Source organism: Globicephala melas, chromosome 18, assembly GCF_963455315.2.
Source record: "Globicephala melas chromosome 18, mGloMel1.2, whole genome shotgun sequence".
Lineage (NCBI taxonomy): Eukaryota > Metazoa > Chordata > Mammalia > Artiodactyla > Delphinidae > Globicephala > Globicephala melas.
This window is the reverse complement of record NC_083331.1, coordinates 50,424,436-50,443,714: the sequence shown is the minus strand read 5'-3', so window position 1 is coordinate 50,443,714 and position 19,279 is coordinate 50,424,436. Positions and strand designations below refer to the sequence as shown.

Below are 19,279 nucleotides of genomic sequence, written 5' to 3'. Positions count from 1 at the left end.
GTTTAGTTGAGCACAAATCGATTTGAATCATGCAGTACCCAATCTAGCAGGTAGAAAGGGGATCTAAAGAGCTGTGCAAAATGAAAGACTTTTATAGGCAGAAGGGAGTGGAAGCAAGGAAGTTACACTAGGCAAAACAAAGAAACAAACAAACAACAAATTGGTTATTGCAAGGTTCCTTTCCTTAGGGGATGGCAGGGGTCTATCAGGCAGATTACCTAACTAGTGCTGATCAGAGATTCCTGATTTGCTGGTTCAAGATTCCATTTTTGGAAGAGCCAAAAGTGTAATTCAGTTAGTCTCGATTTGGTGGATATGGGCTTAGCATAACTCCATTTGGGGTTTGTTGTCTTGTTTATAACAGGGGTTATCTGAGGATATTATTAATGGCCCTCAGATCTTGACCCTAGAAACTTCTGAAATGTATCAAGATAGGATAATTAAATTTAATCTCAAGGTCACGGTAGAAACCACCTCTTCTATCTCCTCTTTTATCAACCTTGTTCAAATTTATAAGTGTTACCATGATGTGTCCTATGGAACAATATAATCCATGTAATACAGAGCCAGCAGTAAAAAATTCTACCCATTTCTAAGTAGTGCTTCTGCTACATTCTATATATTTTGATATGTGGTATTTTTGTTATTGGTTAGTTCTAAATGTTTTATAATTTTCTCTGTAATTTCTTTTGTGACCCAAGAGTTATTTAGAGGAATGTTTATTACTAAACACTTCAGGCTTTTCTAATTGTCTTTTTAATTTTGATTTTTAACTTGATTACATTATGATTAGAGAAAATGATCTGGATGATCCAGTGCTTTGAAAAGTTGAGACTTGCTTTATGCCTAAGTATATGGTCAATTTTTGTAAATGTTCTGTGAGATTTTTAAAATATTGTGAATTCTCTAGTTTTTGAGTACAGAGTCCTCTATATGTCCATTAGATAAGACATGTTGATTGTGTTTAAATCTTATATAGTCTATTTATTTTTGGTTTCCTTGAAATATAAATTACTAAAAGAGAAATGTTTAAATTCTCTCAGTGTAGTGTTGGATTTATCTGTTTCTCCTTGCAGTTTAATAGTATTTAGATGCATGGAAGTTTAGAATTATTTTAGTTACCTAGTGACTTGAATTTATCATTATTATCTCTTTTCTAATAATTCTTTTTTGTTTAATATTAACATTTATTTATTCTAGCTTTCTTTTGTTAATATTCCATCCACATTTCCCCTATATTTTTTACTTTCAACTTTTCTACATCCTTGTGTGTCTTGAATAAAGTATATAACTGAATTTTAAAAATGCTTTCTAGGGACTTCCCTGGCTGTCCAGTGGTTAAATCTCCAATCTTCCAATACAGCAGGTGCGGGTTCAATCCCTGGTTGGGAGACTAATATCCCACATGCTGCATGGCACGACCAAAAAAAAAAAAAAAAAAAAATCCTTCTAATAACACCAGAAGTAGGAACAAAAATTTTTTTTAAAAAATAGCAAAATGGACTTGAACAAAATTTAAAACTTCTGTTCTTCAAAAGAGACCATTAGGGCTTCCCTGGTGGTGCAGTGGTTGAGAGTCCACCTGCCGAGGCAGGGGACACAGGTTTGTGCCCCGGTCCGGGAAGATCCCACATGCCACGGAGCAGCTGGGCCTGTGAGCCATGGCCGCTGAGCCTGCGCGTCCGGAGCCTGTGCTCCGCAACGGGAGAGGCCACGACAGTGAGAGGCCCGCATACTGCAAAAAAAAAAAAAGAGAGAGAGAGAGACCATTAAAATCACAGTAAGACAAGCCACAGACTAGGAGAAAATATTTGCAAAAGAGATATCTGTTCAAGAACTTATGGCCAGAATATAAAATGAACTCATACAACTCAATAAGAAGACAACCTAATTATAATAATAGGCAAAAATGGGCAAGAGTTAGTCATTAGGGAAATGCAAATTAAAACCAAAATGAGATACCATTATACACACACTTGACTGGCTAAAATTATAAAGACTGATAATTCCAAAGGTTGGTGAGGATAAGGAAAAACTGGAACCATTGTACATTGCTGGTGGAAATGTAACATGATAGAACTACTTTATAGAAAACAGGTTTTACTAAAGTTAAACATGTACTTACCAAATGACTCAGCATTCCAATTCCTAGGAATCAACCGGAGAGAAATGGAAAGATACGTCCATGGAAAGACATGTTTGTGTGTGTTCATAGAAGCATTATTCATAATAGCACCAAACTGGAAACAATCCAGCCGCTCTTTAACTAATTAATGGGTAAACAAATGCGGTATATCCATACAATGGAATGCTACTTGGTAATGAAAGGGAATAAAGTACTGATACATATGTGGAAAAATCTTAAAACTATTATGCTAAGTGAAAGAGCCAGACACATAAGACTATATATTGTATGATTCCATTTATATGAAATGTTGGAAAAGACAAAACTATAGAGATAGAAAGCAGATCATTGGCTGCTGAGGGCTGGAGATTGGGAATTGATTGCAAACAGGCCTGAGGAATGTTTGGAAGTGATAGAAGTATTCTAAAACTGGATTTCAGTGATATTTGCACAACTCTATACATTTACTAAAACTCATAAAATGTAAAATGGATGAATTAATGATATGTACAGTAGGTGTTAATAAAACAAACATTTTAAAATGTGTTCATAGTCTTCGTATTTTTTAACTGGAGCATTTAGTTCATTTACTCTCTTCATAATTATATATATATATTTGGATTTTTCCTATCATTTTTAAAATTTATTTATTTTTAAATAAATTTATTTAATTAATTTATTATTTTTTGGCTGTGTTTGGTCTTTGCTGCTGTGTGCGGGCTCCCTCTAGTTGAGGCAGGTGGGGCCCACTCTTCATTGCAGTGCACAGGCTTCTCATTGCAGTGGCTCTCTTGTGGAGCACGGGCTCTAGGCGCGTGGGCCTCAGTAGTTGTGACACATAGGCTCAGTAGTCGTGGCTCGCAGGCTCTAGAGCACAGGCTCAGCAGCCGTGGTGCATGGGCTTAGTTGTTCTGCGGCATGTGGGATATTCCCGGACCAGGGATCGAACCCATGTCCCCTGCATTGGCAGGTGGATTCTTAACCACTGAGCAACCAGGGAAGTCCCTCCTATCATTTTATATTGTGCTTTCTGTCCTGCCTTTTCTATATTTCTTTTCCCCCTCCTTTCTTACCTTTCTTTGGATTATTTTTTTTCCTAATTCCATATTTCTCTCTCTATTAACCTGAAGTGATACGTTCCACTGCTGTTTTATAAGTCACCCTAGAAATGTCAACATACATACTTACAAATCAAAGTCTAGAGTTAATAGTGTTGCCCTTTTCTTGAACAACATGAGGAACTTAGAATACATTAACTATAATAACTCCCTGCTTTTATATATATATATATATATATATATAAATATGTATTTAATGCTAATGTTGCAGTTTTTAACCCCACAAGACATTTTTATTACTTTATACAGTTTAATATATATCTGACTACCCACATATATACTATGTTTTGGCTGTCATTCTTTATTACATCTCAGACTCTACATCCATGATATTTGTCTCAAAAATTTTTCTGTAATGAAAGGTGATCTATTGTAGTGATTAAGAGCATGACTTCTAGAGCCAAACTGCTTTATTTTTTAGACTGTTTTTAATTTATGCTTTAAAGATAGAGAAACTTAAGTAGAGGGTTATCCAGAACCATGGCCAGGGTCACATCTAGTCAATGGCAGAGGCAGGATTTGAACCCACGAAGACCTTATTTTAAACCCAGTGGCATCCCCTCCATTGTGAAGGGCTTCTGATAAGCCATAGAGTAAGAAGTCCATTGGTGGCACAACAGACCAGAGCCCTTCTTCTGTCAGCAAGTTGTATGCAGAAGTTCAAATCCCTCTCAAGCCTTGAGGCTCTTGAAGTTCATAAATAACTCCTCTGAAAAGATTAAGCAAATCACAGGTGACCTGAATTTCAGCCTTATGAATGCTTATAAAATAAATTTCTCTGTGTTTCTTGCACCATTATCTTGCTATAGGTAACTGGAACTGTCTTGCAAAATTTACAGGACAAGACTTCTTCCATGTATATCCAGTTCTGTGTCTGGACTCTCTTCAGCATGCTGCATTTATTCCCAGGCAGACCAAGAACAGACCCTTGCTCTGTAAAGCAAAGCATTGAATTTTCCCCAATATAAAATCATTTAGATGTCGTTAAGCCTCAGGAGAGGTTGCATGATGGAACTGTTAAATGCTAGAGAGATTTTGAAACTATCTCTGGTGGAGAGGGTTCTTTCAGAAGTGCAGTTAACACAGAGCAGTCTTCCAGGTCTTCTAGGTTTTCTACTATCTCTATAAGCCTTTCTACAGTGTGGCAGGACAGCATCCTGCAGGCATTGGCTCTGAACTTTTCCTGTAGGTCTTTCTGGCTCAGAGGCTTCCTCCAGTGACCGTAGAAGGTATCAGAGTGCTCTGTGAAGATGGCTCCATCCTTGAGGGCAACACTTACCTCGCAGTAGAGGGTGTTGAAATTTGGTAGGTTGTCCTGAGGGTGCTCCAGCTCTACCTTACCGAGCAGCTCTCTTACCCGTGGCCTGTTGACCTGGTGTTTGTGGAATGATGAGGCAGTGATGGCACCATCCAGCAGCATGGCGCAGGCCACGTACTGGAAGGAGTGTCGGGCCTCAGGCTCCGAGTCTGGGAAGGGCCTGTTCACATACTGGACATCTGGAATTCTAAGCACAATTCTCTCCATGTGGTCAGTGGGAAGCACGGCTCTGTCTCTTACAAGCTGTTTTCTCACAGATGCAGCTGCGTCTGCCACCCAGTGCGTGGCCAAATGGGCAGGGAAAAGCTTGAAGGCCACATCCTGCTGGTCCAGCAGCCAAGTGTGTGAATCTACGTCTGGAAGGATTTTGGGGGCATAGTTGGCATAGAAGGCCCCAAACCCTGACTCCATGTCCAAGACCTGTTTGTTTCCCTGGAGACCCAGCATTGCCAGAAAAGCAGCTTCTAGCCCATGCCTGGCGGCATTGCCGACGTGAAGAGGCTTGGTCTGAGTGGCGGCATTCGCCATGGGTGCCCCAGCATGAGAAACAGCAATAGCCAGGGCCTCTTGGCACTCTGTCATGCTGAGCCCCAAAAACTTAGATGCCGCAGCAGCACTACCCAAAGTTCCCACCACTGAGGGGGGATGGAATCTGAAAAACAAAAAACACAAGAGTTGGAGACTTACAAACCTCAGCCCCCAGGGGGCAGTATAGCACAGTGGTCAGGAGCTTAGCTAATGGAGCAGCCCTAATGCCTAGGTTCAAATCTCAGCTCTTCCTCTTATTAGCTGTGTGAGTTTTGGAAAAGTTATTTGACTTCTCTGTATCTGTTTTCTCTTATATAAAATGGTCATAATAATAGTATCTACTTCATAGGGTTTTGTGAGTTTTGAACAAATTCGCATGATTACAACAGTGCCCGACATAGTAAATTATTTATAAATGGTACTTCTGCAATTATTGCCAAAAGGCAAAAGTTGTTGAGTGCTGAAAGCCTGTGTAAATAACTGTAACAATTGAGGGCCTTGTAGAAACCGTGAAAGTTCACTCAGTATTCCGATTTATTCCTCCCCCAGCAGGCTGGACCACGGGGCAAAATAAATATTCGATTGAACCATATGATACAGTCAACGTTTGACCATTTTTGATCTGTGGATTGAGCAGTCGAGTTTAGGATATTCTGAATGTTCCCATTAGTCTGAAGGACCCTAGCAAATACCAAAGTAGACTCCGCTTTGAGATGAGATGAGGGATATTCAGAGTACCCACAGAGGCCAGAATGACATGATCATCCTGGGGTGGGAGGCTCCAATTTAGTGCATGGTCCTCGTTGCTTGATAGGCTCTCTAAACCCAGAGGAGACTTTTCACTAGTACTTCTGAGGTCACACCTTTGTATATGGATGTACAGTTTGATATGTGACTGGTTGAGTTGACTTATCTGCCAGCACTAACGTCAACATCTTCAACTGAGCCAACCTCTATGTCAGAAAGATCTACAGAGATAACGACTAACAGATGAAGAGGAATGTGGCCGCCTCACGATGAGGCACAGTTTCTCCGTACCTCTTTGGTATGTCCTTGGCTTCCTTGGAGAAATGCATTAATCGGCCTTGCACTTCAATACCAACGTTGAAAGCCAGCAGCAGGTCAAGGCCAGAACACTTTGGACTTGGAGGCAGGGCTTCTGACAAAGCCATGAGGACAGGAAGGACAGCTCCAGAAGGGTGGGTGGCAGGGTACCACGTGTCATCAAAATCCATTGAGTGAACCTATGTGAACAGACACGTAAACAACAACCAAAACCTAAATGTATTTCCCCGAATGCAATGACTTTTGGACCAGTCAGGGTTTAGTTCAATAATAACCTTGTTTGATGTGAGATTTTTAGATCTGATTCTCTGAAAATTAAACCTATGAACTGGCTGCGATTCTTTTTTTTTTTTTTTTTTTTTTTTTTTTTGCGGTACGCGGGCCTCTCACTGTTGTGGCCTCTCCCGTTGTGGAGCACAGGCTCCGGACGCGCAGCCTCAGCGGCCACGGCTCACGGGCCCAGCCGCTCCACGGCATGTGGGATCCTCCCGGACCAGGGCACAAACCCGTGTGCCCTGCATTGGCAGGCGGACTCCCAACCACTGCACCACCAGGGAGGCCCTGGCTGCGATTCTTAATCACATGACTTGGCACTAGACAGGCTGTCCTCTGTCCAGATCAGGTGCGACCTTGGGAGCAGCTAGTGAACCACAGGGAGCTTGGCTCTTACTCAGGTGCCACAGCCCTTGGAAAGATCTTTATCTACCTTACAAACAAAGCTGTAGAATTAGGTGGCTGTTCCTCCCTCCCTCCCTCTTCCACCTTTCAAACAAGTCACATGAAAAGCTTAATGTCATTTATTCCACATCAGGCCATATTTTTTGAACCCTTTTATTATAAATAATTTCAAACTTATGGAGAAGTTGCAAGAACTCTTGAACCCAGTTTAACTATTAAGCTACATTTTAAAATCATTTGGTTTTTCCTTATACGAAATAGTAATAACCAGAAGTTCATTTAAAGATAGATTTTTGTCTACTAGTTGTGGCTGGTGCCTTTCCCACCGCTTACTTACTGGATGCTTACTTCGGGATGCACCATTAGGTTTGACTTTCAATATTCTGAACTACTGTCCCATAAACCATAAAAATATCTCAGAAATCCCAACAGATTCATGTCCAAATTATATCCTTTAGACTGCCCATGACACACAGAAAAAGCATAAAAATTGTCAGATGAGAAGTGCTGATTTTCGGTTCAGAAAATGTAGACACCTTATGGTCATTGTTTCTTTCTCAATAAGTATCTGTTGAATGAATGAATGAATGAAAGGCTGGTTACTGGATAGAAGCTGATACTGCCCACCACAGAAAGAACTGACAAGGAACTGAGTCTGGATATTTAGTTTAGAGTTGAGATACCTCAGGGGCATTTTTATCTAAATACGTCCATCTTATTTCCTCTACTTCACAATTTGTTTGAAAAACATCAATTCACTGTAAAAACGTGAAAACTGAAATTACTACAAGGAGAGAGGGCAGGCCACTTCACCTCTCTGAACTTCAGTGATCTCATCAGTAAGATATGGAAACTGGGCAATTTCTGAGATATTTTCTGGCCCTGAAATTGTTCTGATTGTTGAACAGTTACAAAGGCATGGAAATCTCCTTACAGCCACACCGTTAACGAAAGCAGCATATGTTGGTGGTAGCCTGAAGTCTGGCTGGCCCCAAACAGTGCTGGATACGTTGGAACTATAGATCTGAAACAAAAGAGTATCAGTCAGTGATACAGAGTGTGAACCCAACATGCCAAGTCACTATTTCAAGAGTTGTTCTTCATGTTTGGAAGCATCACTTTAATACTTCTTATTGAGCCCTTTGTGCTAGACTGAAGCCCTAGTCATTGGATTTCTTTCTTCCTTGTAGAAGAATATATAACTTTTTCTGTGGAAGGGAGAGGAGAAGCTGTTGCTCAGTCCCAGACCGTGATCCATAAGTGCACCAAGGAATGAAGTCTGAATTTACTCTGATTTACTCCTTGAGGATAAATACTAGGAAAGGTGGACTCATCGTCTATAGACCAGGCATATTCTTTGGAGAGTGGATGCTACATCTCTCACGTAATCACTTACTCTCTGCTCAGGGTGCTGGCCCAGGCTTTTCTCCAGAGAGTCTTGAAGTCTTTGCATGAACAAATGGGCTGGGGCTATGGCCGCTAAGACTCTCAGGTAAAAATGTGCTTTCAGTCAGACTAGTAATCAACTTTGAGATTTTGCTAGCCTTAAGATTAAGACTGGTCTTAAGATAGTGACTTAGTAAAGGATGTGGGTGAATATTAAGACTCAGGTAATAAAGCATAGAAAAGCATAAAACTATATACAACGATGCTGTATACACAAAGCACTATCTCTAAAATGAAGAGTAGGGCAGTAGAACACAAACGCACGTCCCTGGGCGCGCTTCTGGGTACACCTCACAAAAAGGCGCATGTGCACACTTGGTTTTTAGCTCCAAAGTAGACATTGAGCTTCTTACTTTACTGTATTCCCTGGCTTTTTGGAACACTTCTGTACTGGCTCCCAGGAACCCAACACCCAGGGTATCCAGAATCATCCTCTTGCTCCTCTGGATAACGCGATCTGTCAGGTGTCCCACTTTCAAGCCATGGATCACTTTGGCAAAGCTTTCTGTGACAGACTTTAAAGGGAAGAGTGTTAGAACAATGCTTCACTCACTCTGTATTCACACACTTCCTTTCTACATGAGAACCGGAGGTACTTTTACGCAAAGACTTTATACTCCACTATAGGAAACGCAGTTGGTTAAATTAAGTTCAGTTTCTAAAAAATGATGTGTACTGGGCTTCCCTGGTGGTGCAGTGGTTGAGAATCTGCCTGCTAATGCAGGGGACACGGGTTCGAGCCCTGGTCTGGGAGGATCCCACATGCCGCGGAGCAACTAGGCCCGTGAGCCACAACTACTGAGCCTGCACGTCTGGAGCCTGTGCTGTGCAACAAGAGGCCGCCATAGTGAGAGGCCTGCGCACCGCGATGAAGAGTGGCCCCCCGCTTGCCACAACTGGAGAAAGCCCTCGCACAGAAACGAAGACGCAACACAGCAAAGATAAAAAAATTAATTAATTAAAATTAACTGACCAAGGTCATGCAACAAATAAGTCACAAATCCTTCCCAAAACTTAAAAAAAAAAAAAAAAATGATGTGTACTGAACACATGTGTGAGGCAGAGGGATGTGGAAATGAGCGATAGCCAGTTTCTGTCCTCAGTCCAGTGGAGGACACAGAGTAGCAAGCAGATAATGTGTGCTTGGGTGGTGGGCTCTGGTGGAGGCACGCAGAGGCTCAGAGGGGGAGCAGGGGAGGGACGTCTCGCCCACCATGTGGGCACGCCTGGGCGTGGAGCTGGCACTGGTAGACACGTGCCAGGTGTTGAGCCGAATGTTTTAAATACAGTGTCTACTTAATACTCACTGGTCTCTAGGTATGTATCGTGAGTTTCTTTCTGCAGGTGAGGAGACCAAGACCCAGAAAGGTGAAGTCCCCAAGTCACACAGCTGTAACTTAGTCTGGACACAAACCCCTGTAGGTCTAACTCCAAAATCGATGCATCTAGCTCTTAAGCCCCCATTTCCTGTGGAACACATACATCAGAAACCTGGATTTCTTGCTGAGAATGAACATTTCTGGTTCTCCATCCCACACCTCCAGAATTAGACCCTTCTCAGAACCAGAACATTTGGAAGCTTAGTACAGGGTTCTAGGTTTCCATTAAGCTCTCTAGGTGATCCCTAAGTGATTCCTAAGATAGCTGTAGTGCTGTCATGTCCAATGTGGTAGCTACTCTCCACATCTGGTGATGGAGCGCTACATGTGACTAGTCCAAACTGAGACGTGTCATCAGAGGAGAATAAACACTGGGTTTTGAAGACTTAGTAGGAAAACAAAGGAATATAAAGCATTTCATTAATAATTTTAAAATATTAATTACATGCTGAAATTGATAATATTTGGGGTATATTGGTTAAATAAAATATATGATTAAAATTCATTTCATCAGTTTCTTCTTTTTTTTTTTTTTGCGGTACGCGGGCCTCTCACTGTTGCAGCCTCTCCCGTTGTGGAGCACAGGCTCCGGACGCACAGGCTCAGCGGCCATGGCTCACGGGCCCAGCCGCTCCGCGGCATGTGGGATCTTCCCGGACCGGGGCACGAACCCGTGTCCCCTGCATCGGCAGGTGGACTCTCAACCACTGCGCCACCAGGGAAGCCCCAGGGAAGCCCCATCAGTTTCTTCTTACTTTTTTACAATATGGCTACTGGAAACTTTAAAATTACACTCGAGAACCACTGCCTGCTCTTTCTGTTGGTGGAGACTTGCTGGAGGAGTAGATACCTGAGCTGCTTATGAAAACTTCTGGGAGTCAGCCAGGCGAAGGTGCTGAGAATGAAGATGGAGGTTAAAGGCAGAGGTAGCAGCATGGGCTGGGCCTTGGGGGTGTTGGTGCGGGGCGGTGCCGTGAACTGGGCAAACTCCAGCCGCAGGGCTGCCCGCAAGGGGCAGAGATGACAGGGAGAATGGATTTGCAGGCCAGGGCCCAATGGTGAAAGTGATATTATGCCAAAGACTGTGACGTCATCAGGGAGCCATAGTAGTGCTGTCTTAAGAGAGGAAGAGGCGTGATCACAACTGTGTTTTGCAAAGATCTCTGTAGGTACTCATGTAGAGAATGGATGGGGAGGGGTAGACAGGGCAGGTAAGAGACCGACGCCACAGGTTCTGGATGGGGAAACGGCAGTGCCATTTGCCGTGAGAGGTAACACAGAAAGAGGAGCAGACTTCTGGGCAACGATGCTGGGCTCATCGTGAACTTGTTGAATGTGACGTGCGTGTGGTCATCCTAATCGAGAAGACCTTATGTTTCTACCCACAAACCAGATAAAGAGCATGTCTGTTACGTAGTTAAAAACACCCTTTCATGTTTCACTATATGCCTAGCACTTGGTACCACTTAGTAAATGTTAGGTCGCTTCCCTTCCCTGCTCTGATTATTGCATCATTATACAACTTCTTTGTCTCTGTGAACATCAGATAACTCATTTTAAAGCGTGAGCTATAGGATGGGGGTGGGGGCTTGTTGGATAGAGGATCTGGGGTGTCTGGGGCTCTCTGACGCTAAGCTCAGTGCAAGAGCAGAGGCGCAAAGATAGAACCAGTTCCCAGCTGAAAGTCCTTCAACCTGGCTTGTCGACTTGTCCTATATTTTCAACCCCTAGGCTGTCAAGCCAGGGAAACCTTGCCATTTGCGAAACAATGGGTTGCTTTTTATGTCTCTGAAGCTTTGCTAGAACAATGAGAGGGGGCTGACGTGGGAGGAAGCAGGAGAGGAGATGGCTGGAACAGAGAAAGGGGTGTGGGATTCAAGTTTCAGGTTAGGGTGGAGAATAACAGCAACTTGGATTTTCATGTGGCTAGAAATCTGGGTAAACATTTTAGGGACAGAGAAGGGAAGGAGGGAAAAGAACTGGCTTGATGATTTGCCAACTAAAACTTAGAGATTCAAGCACTGGTTGGGTCCTTTCTTATAAGCAAAACTACCTGTTTTTGACCTCTCTTCCCATCCCCACAGTTCCCACAGTGGAGGCAATTAATGATGGACTGTTCATCTCTTCAGGGTTAGATCTGACCTGGGAGTGCCTTCTGGGGCAACGTGTATGCCTGGGGAGCATGTATTTTCAGGGCGCCACCATGGAGCGCGAGAGGTGATTGGGGCATCCATCCACACGATCCCATGGTGCTAGTGACTTCTGAAAGTAGGGCCCCAATGGACCCCCTGACAAGTCCTGCACACCACCCCATGTGCCAAAGAGCAGACAGCCTCCTTCTGGCCCCTGAGGAAGGGAACAGTAGGAAATAAGCCTGCAGCTGCTCCGCTGTCTTTAGCCTTGTGCCCATCTATTTCTAAAATATCTTTTTGGTCTTCTTGATTTTCTCCTGGCATTTACATCTGTTCTTAGTAAAATACTATGATTAATGTATAAATTAAGGTGAAATATGCAGTTATTTAATAAATATTTCAGGAGTTCTTGTTATGAGTCTGCCCTGTGCTAAGCACTCTAGAATACCAAACCAGATGTTATGGCTCCCACCACAAAAGGCTTATCTTCCCCAGGGGACTAAGGACAGTAGACAGATAATTAGAAAATCAATCTGACAATGCCATAATGGATACATGCCAAACGAGAAGGTTAAAATCCTATGAACTTATAATGATTCATTTTCTTCCTGATTTTATACTAGAGAATTATGTCTATTCTTGGTAAAACATTGATAAAAACAAGATGCAGTTAATTAGACCACCCAGAGGCTATGAGAAATATTAAAATCACATTTTTAAAGTAGAAGCAGGTAGCTCTTAAAAGGAGAGGGCAACTGAGGAAATCGAGAAGAAAAGGAAAGCTAGAAAAACCAATTTAAATAAGCCACATAAAAGGAAACAATACCTTGAGCATCATGTTGTTCTAAAGAGGAGGTCTGTCTCAGGAGTGAACTGGGGAGAAATTTGGTTGCTGTCTGTCTTTATACTCCTCTCTTCTCTCAAACTCACTCTCTTTCACTTTGTTTTAACTTGAAAATTTCCACCATTTCAACACCTCCCAGTTAAACTTACTTCAACTTCCTCTTCCATGAGTTGTTTAACTTACCAGTAAACTAAATAAATAAACCTGGGCTTCCCTGGTGGCGCAGCGGTTGGGGGTCCGCCTGCCGATGCAGGGGACACAGGTTTGTGCCCCAGTCCGGGAAGATCCCACATGCCGCGGAGCGGCTGGGCCCGTGAGCCATGGCCGCTGAGCCTGTGCGTCCGGAGCCTGTGCTCCGCAACGGGAGAGGCCACAACAGTGAGAGGCCCGCGTACCGCAAAATAAATAAATAAATAAATAAATAAATAAATAAATAAATAAATAAATAAATAAATAAATAAATAAACAAACCTAAGAAGCACAGGAGCGATGATCATATGATTCCTCACAGATATAAGAAAAGTACCTTGATGGCAAAACTAGGCTTGCATCTTGTGGGCTTCCCTGGTGGCGCAGTGGTTAAGAATCCGCCTGCCAATGCAGGGGACATAGGTTCAAGCCCTGGTTCCAGGAAGATTCCCACATGACGTAGAGCAGCTAAGCTCGACCGCCACAACTACTGAGCCTGTGCTCTAGAACCCGCGAGCCACAACTACTGAAGCCTGTGCACCCAGAGCCTGTGCTCCACAACAAGAGAAGCCACCCCCATGAGAAGCCCACACACCGCAACGAAGAGTAGCCCCCGCTCACCGCAGCTAGAGAAAGCCGGCGTGCAGCAACAAAGACCCAACAAAGCCAAAAATAAAGTAAATAAAATAAATAAATTTAAAAAAACAAAAACAAAAAAACTAGGCTTGCATCTTGTGCCTAGACGCCATATGTCAAAATCAGAAAAATATTCACACTCTTTTATCTAGGTATTCTACTTCTAAAAATTTATCCTAAGGAAATGGACATGGATTTATGGGGAAAAATTAGCAAATGAAATAAAATAAAATTCATAGACTTACTTACAATATTAAAAATTGGAAAAAATCAAATGCCCCCCCCAATAGTGGCTTGGTTAAGTAAAATACGGCATGTACGGTATTTAAGGTACACTCTCATTTTTCCCTTCCATTTCACATCTGCTAGTCACCATTTGTCAAGGGACAAAAGTACCAGAAGTTCCTGGTAGCTTGCGACTGAGAACTTAGAAGGGCATTGGGCATTAATCACACTTCTTCTCAGGTGTTCCTTGACTTGTTCCTGAACTGCATTTTTTCAGTATATGCAGATCTGTGGTTGCTGGTCCTCTCCGGGCTTCTGGGATCTATTGCCTGCCACCCTGCTGTTGCCCAAGTGGGCTTCAACACAGCTTGTCCAAGCCTTTTTGTTTATAATCAGTCACTGTGAGTTGGCTAGTCTGAACGCAGCTCTGGTCCTCTAGGGAATTGTGATTGCCCTTGGGCTGTCTAGTCCTGGCCAACTGGTTTGTACTTACAGTGGGTACCAACAATCAGGTTATTTAAAATTTGAGCTTGTTGTTCCAGGTGTAGTGGCGGAATTCTTCTTTGAGGGGGGATTGTATTTTAATTTTAGAGGAAGTCTCCAGGAGCCTTGTGGCTCTACCCCCATCCTGTTACAGGGAGAGTTTGAGACAAAAAGAAACTAAATGGCTCTGCATAAACATGCAAAAGGCTGTCTTTCTTGTGATCAGACAGTACCTCTAGGAGAAGAGGTTAGATGGTTTGCTTCTCTTGGTTGGAGCCTGTGAAGAAAGAGTCTGGGGCTCTGGAGACAGGGTCAAGGGTAGGGTCAGTGGGAATCCCCATGGATTGTTGGGGGTGATACCCTGGTTATAAGTCAGAACTACACACAGGTGAGGGGTGAGGCTGGAGGTGGGGAGGTGGTCAGTGGGGACCCCCATGTGGAAGGACTTAGGCAGACAGATTTAAGGAGCAGTGGAATCAAATATCTACTTTGAACTTTTTCTTTGCAATATAATAATTGTTTGTCATCCTCAGGAAAGTTTGTTACATACTACAACCTAGTGTCAGCCATGCTTTGGGGAGTGATGGCAGGGCGGTTGTTTGTGCATAAAGAAGGCTGGGGGTACCAGTCAGAGGGAGAAGTGACCGGCAGCAGACTGGGGGTGGAGGTACATTTTGGTTATCCTAAGTAGTAGAAAAGTCAAAAGAAGGGGGTCTGATTGTATCTAGTTGAATGATACAAGAAAGAGGGACTTGAAAGGATGACACTGGGGGATGTTTGGATTCTCTTCTTAAGCCAACTGTGGCCTGAGGCGGGCTTCCCAACCATGGTCCAGATTGGGGAAACCCAGAGCCAGGCTCAGTATTGACACCCACATTGGTTGTGGGCAACAGGGTACTGTTTCAGACAATCTGTTTTAGATCAGTGGACTCCAAACCCAGGTTCCAGTGGACGGGTGAATTTCTGTATCCAAAAGTAAAATGAATATTTGGGAATAGGGAGCAAGTTGGGTATTTGGGGCCATTTGGATAGACTCCAGCAAGTAAGAACAATCGTACTATAAGATTTTGTGATTTATTGCTAGATAGTTTACATAAATTGGTGTTAAGAGTAATCTCATTGAGTTGAAAGGAAACAGACATCTAGTTTGAAAAACACTCAAAATAGAACTCTCTAAGAATTATCTCAGTTGGGAGTTCTGGAGTTTTCAGCTTACTTAGATATTTAGAGACTCCTAAGACCACTTCTACATGAAAGTGAAGAATGGGCTATGCTGGCTTCAACCGTCTCACCATGGAAAAACTTTATAAAGTGATGATGAGCTTCATCAACTCTGATGAGCTTTGATGGAAGTGCTGTCATGTAGCGTCTCTGGGCTCTCACTTTTTGTCACTATTGAATTCGAAGACGCTTTAGTTCAATTATTTGCTTGCTTAAATACTTCGTACTTTTATGGAACTGTGACCAATTTAAAGACTAAAGCCCTCTGTAATTAGAATCACTTTCTAACTATCTAGGGGCTTAAATGATAAATTGTAGATTGACCGACACCTCTCTAATCAAAAACAATTGATGGCTTCCAGTTGCCTCCTTGCTCCTAGCTCTAAGTAGAAGCCAGATTATTTTTAAAAGCAAATTTGATCTTCCATCACTGTCTGGAGGGGAAGCAGTGTAGAGAGCAGCCCCATGAAGGCCCACGTGGGGCGGAACTGAAGCCTCCTGCTAATGGTGGGTTTGGGTGAGCATCTTTCCATAGCAAGCCCAGTCTTCAGAGACCTGGCTGGCAACTTAACTGCAACCTCCTGAGAGACCCAAAGCTATGCCTCCCAGGTAAGCTGCTCCAGGAATCCTGACCCTCGGAAACTGTTAAGATGATAAAGGTTTGTTCTTTTAAGGGGAAAAGTCTTGAGGGTAATTTGTTACACAGTAATAGACAATACAAACTCCAACCTGTTAATATGCCTTACACGGGACCTTAGGATCGGACCTGAGTTCTCTCTTCATTCTCACATTGGGCCACCCAAGGGGCCAAGATCTTCATGCCTTAGGGACCTTTGTACCAGTGATTCCCTCCTACTTCCTGTGTCTTCTCCCCACATCATACTCCTTTCTTCTCCCCTCACCCCACAACTTTCTTCTCCTCATCTTCCATCTAAGTCAGTGGTTCTTAGCCGGAGATGAGTTGTCCCCCAAGGGACATTTGGCAATGTCTGGAGACATTCACCAAGTCGTGGCATCTAGTGGGTAGGGCCCAGGGATGCTGCTACACATCCTACGATGTGGAGAACAGCCCCCTACAACAACAAATTGATTGGTCCAAAATGTTAATGGTATCGAAGTTGAGAAACCCCAACCTAAGTGTAGAGGTTACATCTAGGAGGCCTCCAAAACATGCCAAGTTTAGGTCAACACGCTCACCTGCATGTACCTATAGGGCACAAAGTTCCCCTCTTTATATTCCTTATTAGACAGGGTAGTTCTGTTTAGGAAGGGAACTGATATACCCCATTGATCACTACCTCCAGAGTCTCACACATAATAGGTGCTCAATAAATTTTTGTTGAATGAATTAATGGAAACCCAATGCTTTCTATAAGTCAATCATACTAACACATGAATGACATTTAATCCTTCTTTATTCCCAGTGGAAATGTGTCAGGAAGGTATTCTTTTTAATGTCTGTGGTTTTATACTACTGTGGAGTGCTGGTCTGCCAGCAAGAAGAATACAATGAACAGATCTTTCTGTTTCTCTTGACAACAGCAGGTCCACGTATTCGGGATGGCTTGTGAACATGAGCTATCAGAGTAAATCAGGAATATTTGAAACAACAAATGAGAAATGTGAGAATGCAGACTATTTCTAAAAAGGAAAAACCATTTAATACAGTCAACTTTGCCCAGAATAGCTGATTTCGCATATTTGAATTTCGGTTTTCCTTTTTCTGCCTTGCCCTTCCTGTGTAGTCTGATGAGTCAATCTCCAAACTGTAATTACTAAGTTTCATTTCTGGGGAACGGTTATGTTTTATCAGAGAGCACAGTGGTAGCAACCAGGGTTCCTTCCCCTGATTAGTTCTTTGTTAGTTCCTTTGGGATATTGAAACATACTTACCATAAGAACGTTTTGTAAAGGAGAAAACTTTGGGGTAAAGTGTATTTAATTTCCTTAAAACAGCAACACAGTGATAACAGCCATCAAAATCTCCAAGCCTTCCACCATTATCTATCTGCCATTGTTCTGGTTCCATTTTCCCCAGGCCCTAGACAATAAGATAAAACCAAATTTTAACGTGAAAACTTCAGTAAGACATCAAGAGAGAATGTTTTAAAGCAATATTTAAGAGAATGTCTCACAGAGTCAATGGTTACCTTGTGTATATGTTCTTTATATGTTCTCTCTCTGTGTGTGTATGTGAACTTTTTACCAACTTATTAAATTTTGGATGGAATTTTGAAAGTGCTCAGGAAGGAATTAGGTTCCTATGAAGTGAGGACTTTAAAATAGCAAAGGAATGTGTGGCTGTAAAATCATCACTTCAATATAATTGACTCAGCATCATTTTTTGTGAAAACATTTTTCCATTTGTGGAAGCTGAGGGTGGTTATAATTTATCCTCTAAAGCACTCTACCTCAAAGAAAAGTATTGTTTGTAGCTTTTCTCATAAGCACAAAATAGCTTGTTAATATTTCTTAGTTAACTCGTAAATGCTGAATGATTATCCACAGGCTGTATTGCTCTGCATCAGATGTTGGCAAAAAGAAGAATAAAATGGATGGATGCCTTATCTGAAGAAATCTGGCAGACATTTAAAAAATATTCCTTCGGAAATTGTGTATGCACATTTACCAGGCAGAATAGATTCTAAGTACTTCCTCCACTTTTGAAGCTAGAATTGTTGTGGACCTCAAAAGAAATGTGGTTAAGCATTTCAGCAGCAAAAGTCTAGTTATTTCCTTTTGATATTCCCATTTCACACCGGAGACTCTTTTTCAGACGATCAAGTCTTTCTTCAGCTCCAAGAAATTTTCTTCTGTTGTTTTCCTGACTCAGTTCCCTGTCTGTTCTCCTTCTGAATATGTATTAGGTAGATATTGTTTCTCTTGCCTGTATCCTACATATCTCCACTTGATTCTTGTAATTTCCATATTTTTACACTTCTGTCTAATGTTCTGATAGGACTGCATGGCCTGGTCTTCCAATCACTAATTTAGTCTTCATTTGTGCCCTTCTGCTATTCAGCTCTTTTAATGAGTTTCTTAGTTTGGCAATAATTTTTTTTAAATTTTATTTTATAAGAACTCTTATTGTTCTCTGATTAACATTTTACATAGCATCATTTTCTTATTTTATGGCTACTGTAAGTTAATCTCCTTGAGAAAATTACTTTAAAATTTAAAAAAATAATCTTTTTTTTCTGTTTCTTCTGGGGTCACTCACAGTACTTCTTCATCTGGTACCTCTCTTTCAGGCTGTTGGTTTTCTGCTGTTTATTCATGATGAGTCCCACCCAGACAGCTCACCAGTGTCGGGACGTGACTCTTGACTGCAGCATCACTCTGTCTATGGTGGATGCTCTTCCATCCCTTCAGTCCCCTGATCTAGAATGATGACTCCTGGGCTTGGAGACCATGGGGCCAGATCTTAAGGTAGTTCTCAAACTTAGCTAAGGTGAGAGGTACTGGTCAGGATACAAAAATATGAGGGCTGGGCTTCCCTGGTGGCGCAGTGGTTGAGAGTCCGCCTGCCGATGCAGGGGACACGGGTTCGTGCCCCAGTCCGGGAAGATCCCACATGCCGCGGAGTGGCTGGGCCCGTGAGCCGTGGCCGCTGGGCCTGCGCGTCCGGAGCCTGTGCTCTGCTACGGGAGAGACCACAACAGTGAGAGGCCCACGTACCGCAAAATAAAAAAATATATATATGAGGGCTAACATGGTCAGCCATGCTTGCATATTACAGTTTTAACTCACAAAAAGAAAAAAAAATCTGCAGACCGCAGAACCTACAGAGAGAACTTCACGTTTACTCAATGCCATCTCACTTTGGTAGAAATTTTGGATCAAACCACCACCAGACCACTGGTAGTCTCTAGATTTCTCTCCTTAGGTCAGT

The 19,279-nt window shown here is 42.5% G+C and overlaps 1 protein-coding gene across 1 annotated transcript; it reads right to left on the bottom strand.

Annotated features, from left to right (window-relative positions):
* Positions 1-4,267: 4,267 nt before the first annotated feature.
* Positions 4,268-18,665, bottom strand: ACOD1 (aconitate decarboxylase 1). The gene is made up of 6 exons (XM_030838634.2): positions 18,608-18,665; positions 10,450-10,658; positions 8,632-8,793; positions 7,767-7,856; positions 6,128-6,333; positions 4,268-5,213 (listed from the first exon to the last, which is right to left on the bottom strand). The coding sequence occupies exons 1-6, from the start codon at positions 18,663-18,665 to the stop codon at positions 4,268-4,270; spliced, it is 1,671 nt and encodes a 556-aa protein (XP_030694494.2).
* Positions 18,666-19,279: the final 614 nt, after the last annotated feature.

Coding starts and splice junctions, on each gene's coding strand:
- ACOD1 (XM_030838634.2), bottom strand. CDS start 18,665: ATGAATAAACAGCAGAAAACCAACAGCCTGAAAGAGAGGTACCAGATG. Junction 8,794..10,449: donor GCAGGCAGTGGTTCTCGAGT/GTAATTTTAAAG, acceptor TTCCCTTTAAAG/TCTGTCACAGAAAGCTTTGC. Junction 7,857..8,631: donor AAGCCAGGGAATACAGTAAA/GTAAGAAGCTCA, acceptor CTTTTGTTTCAG/ATCTATAGTTCCAACGTATC.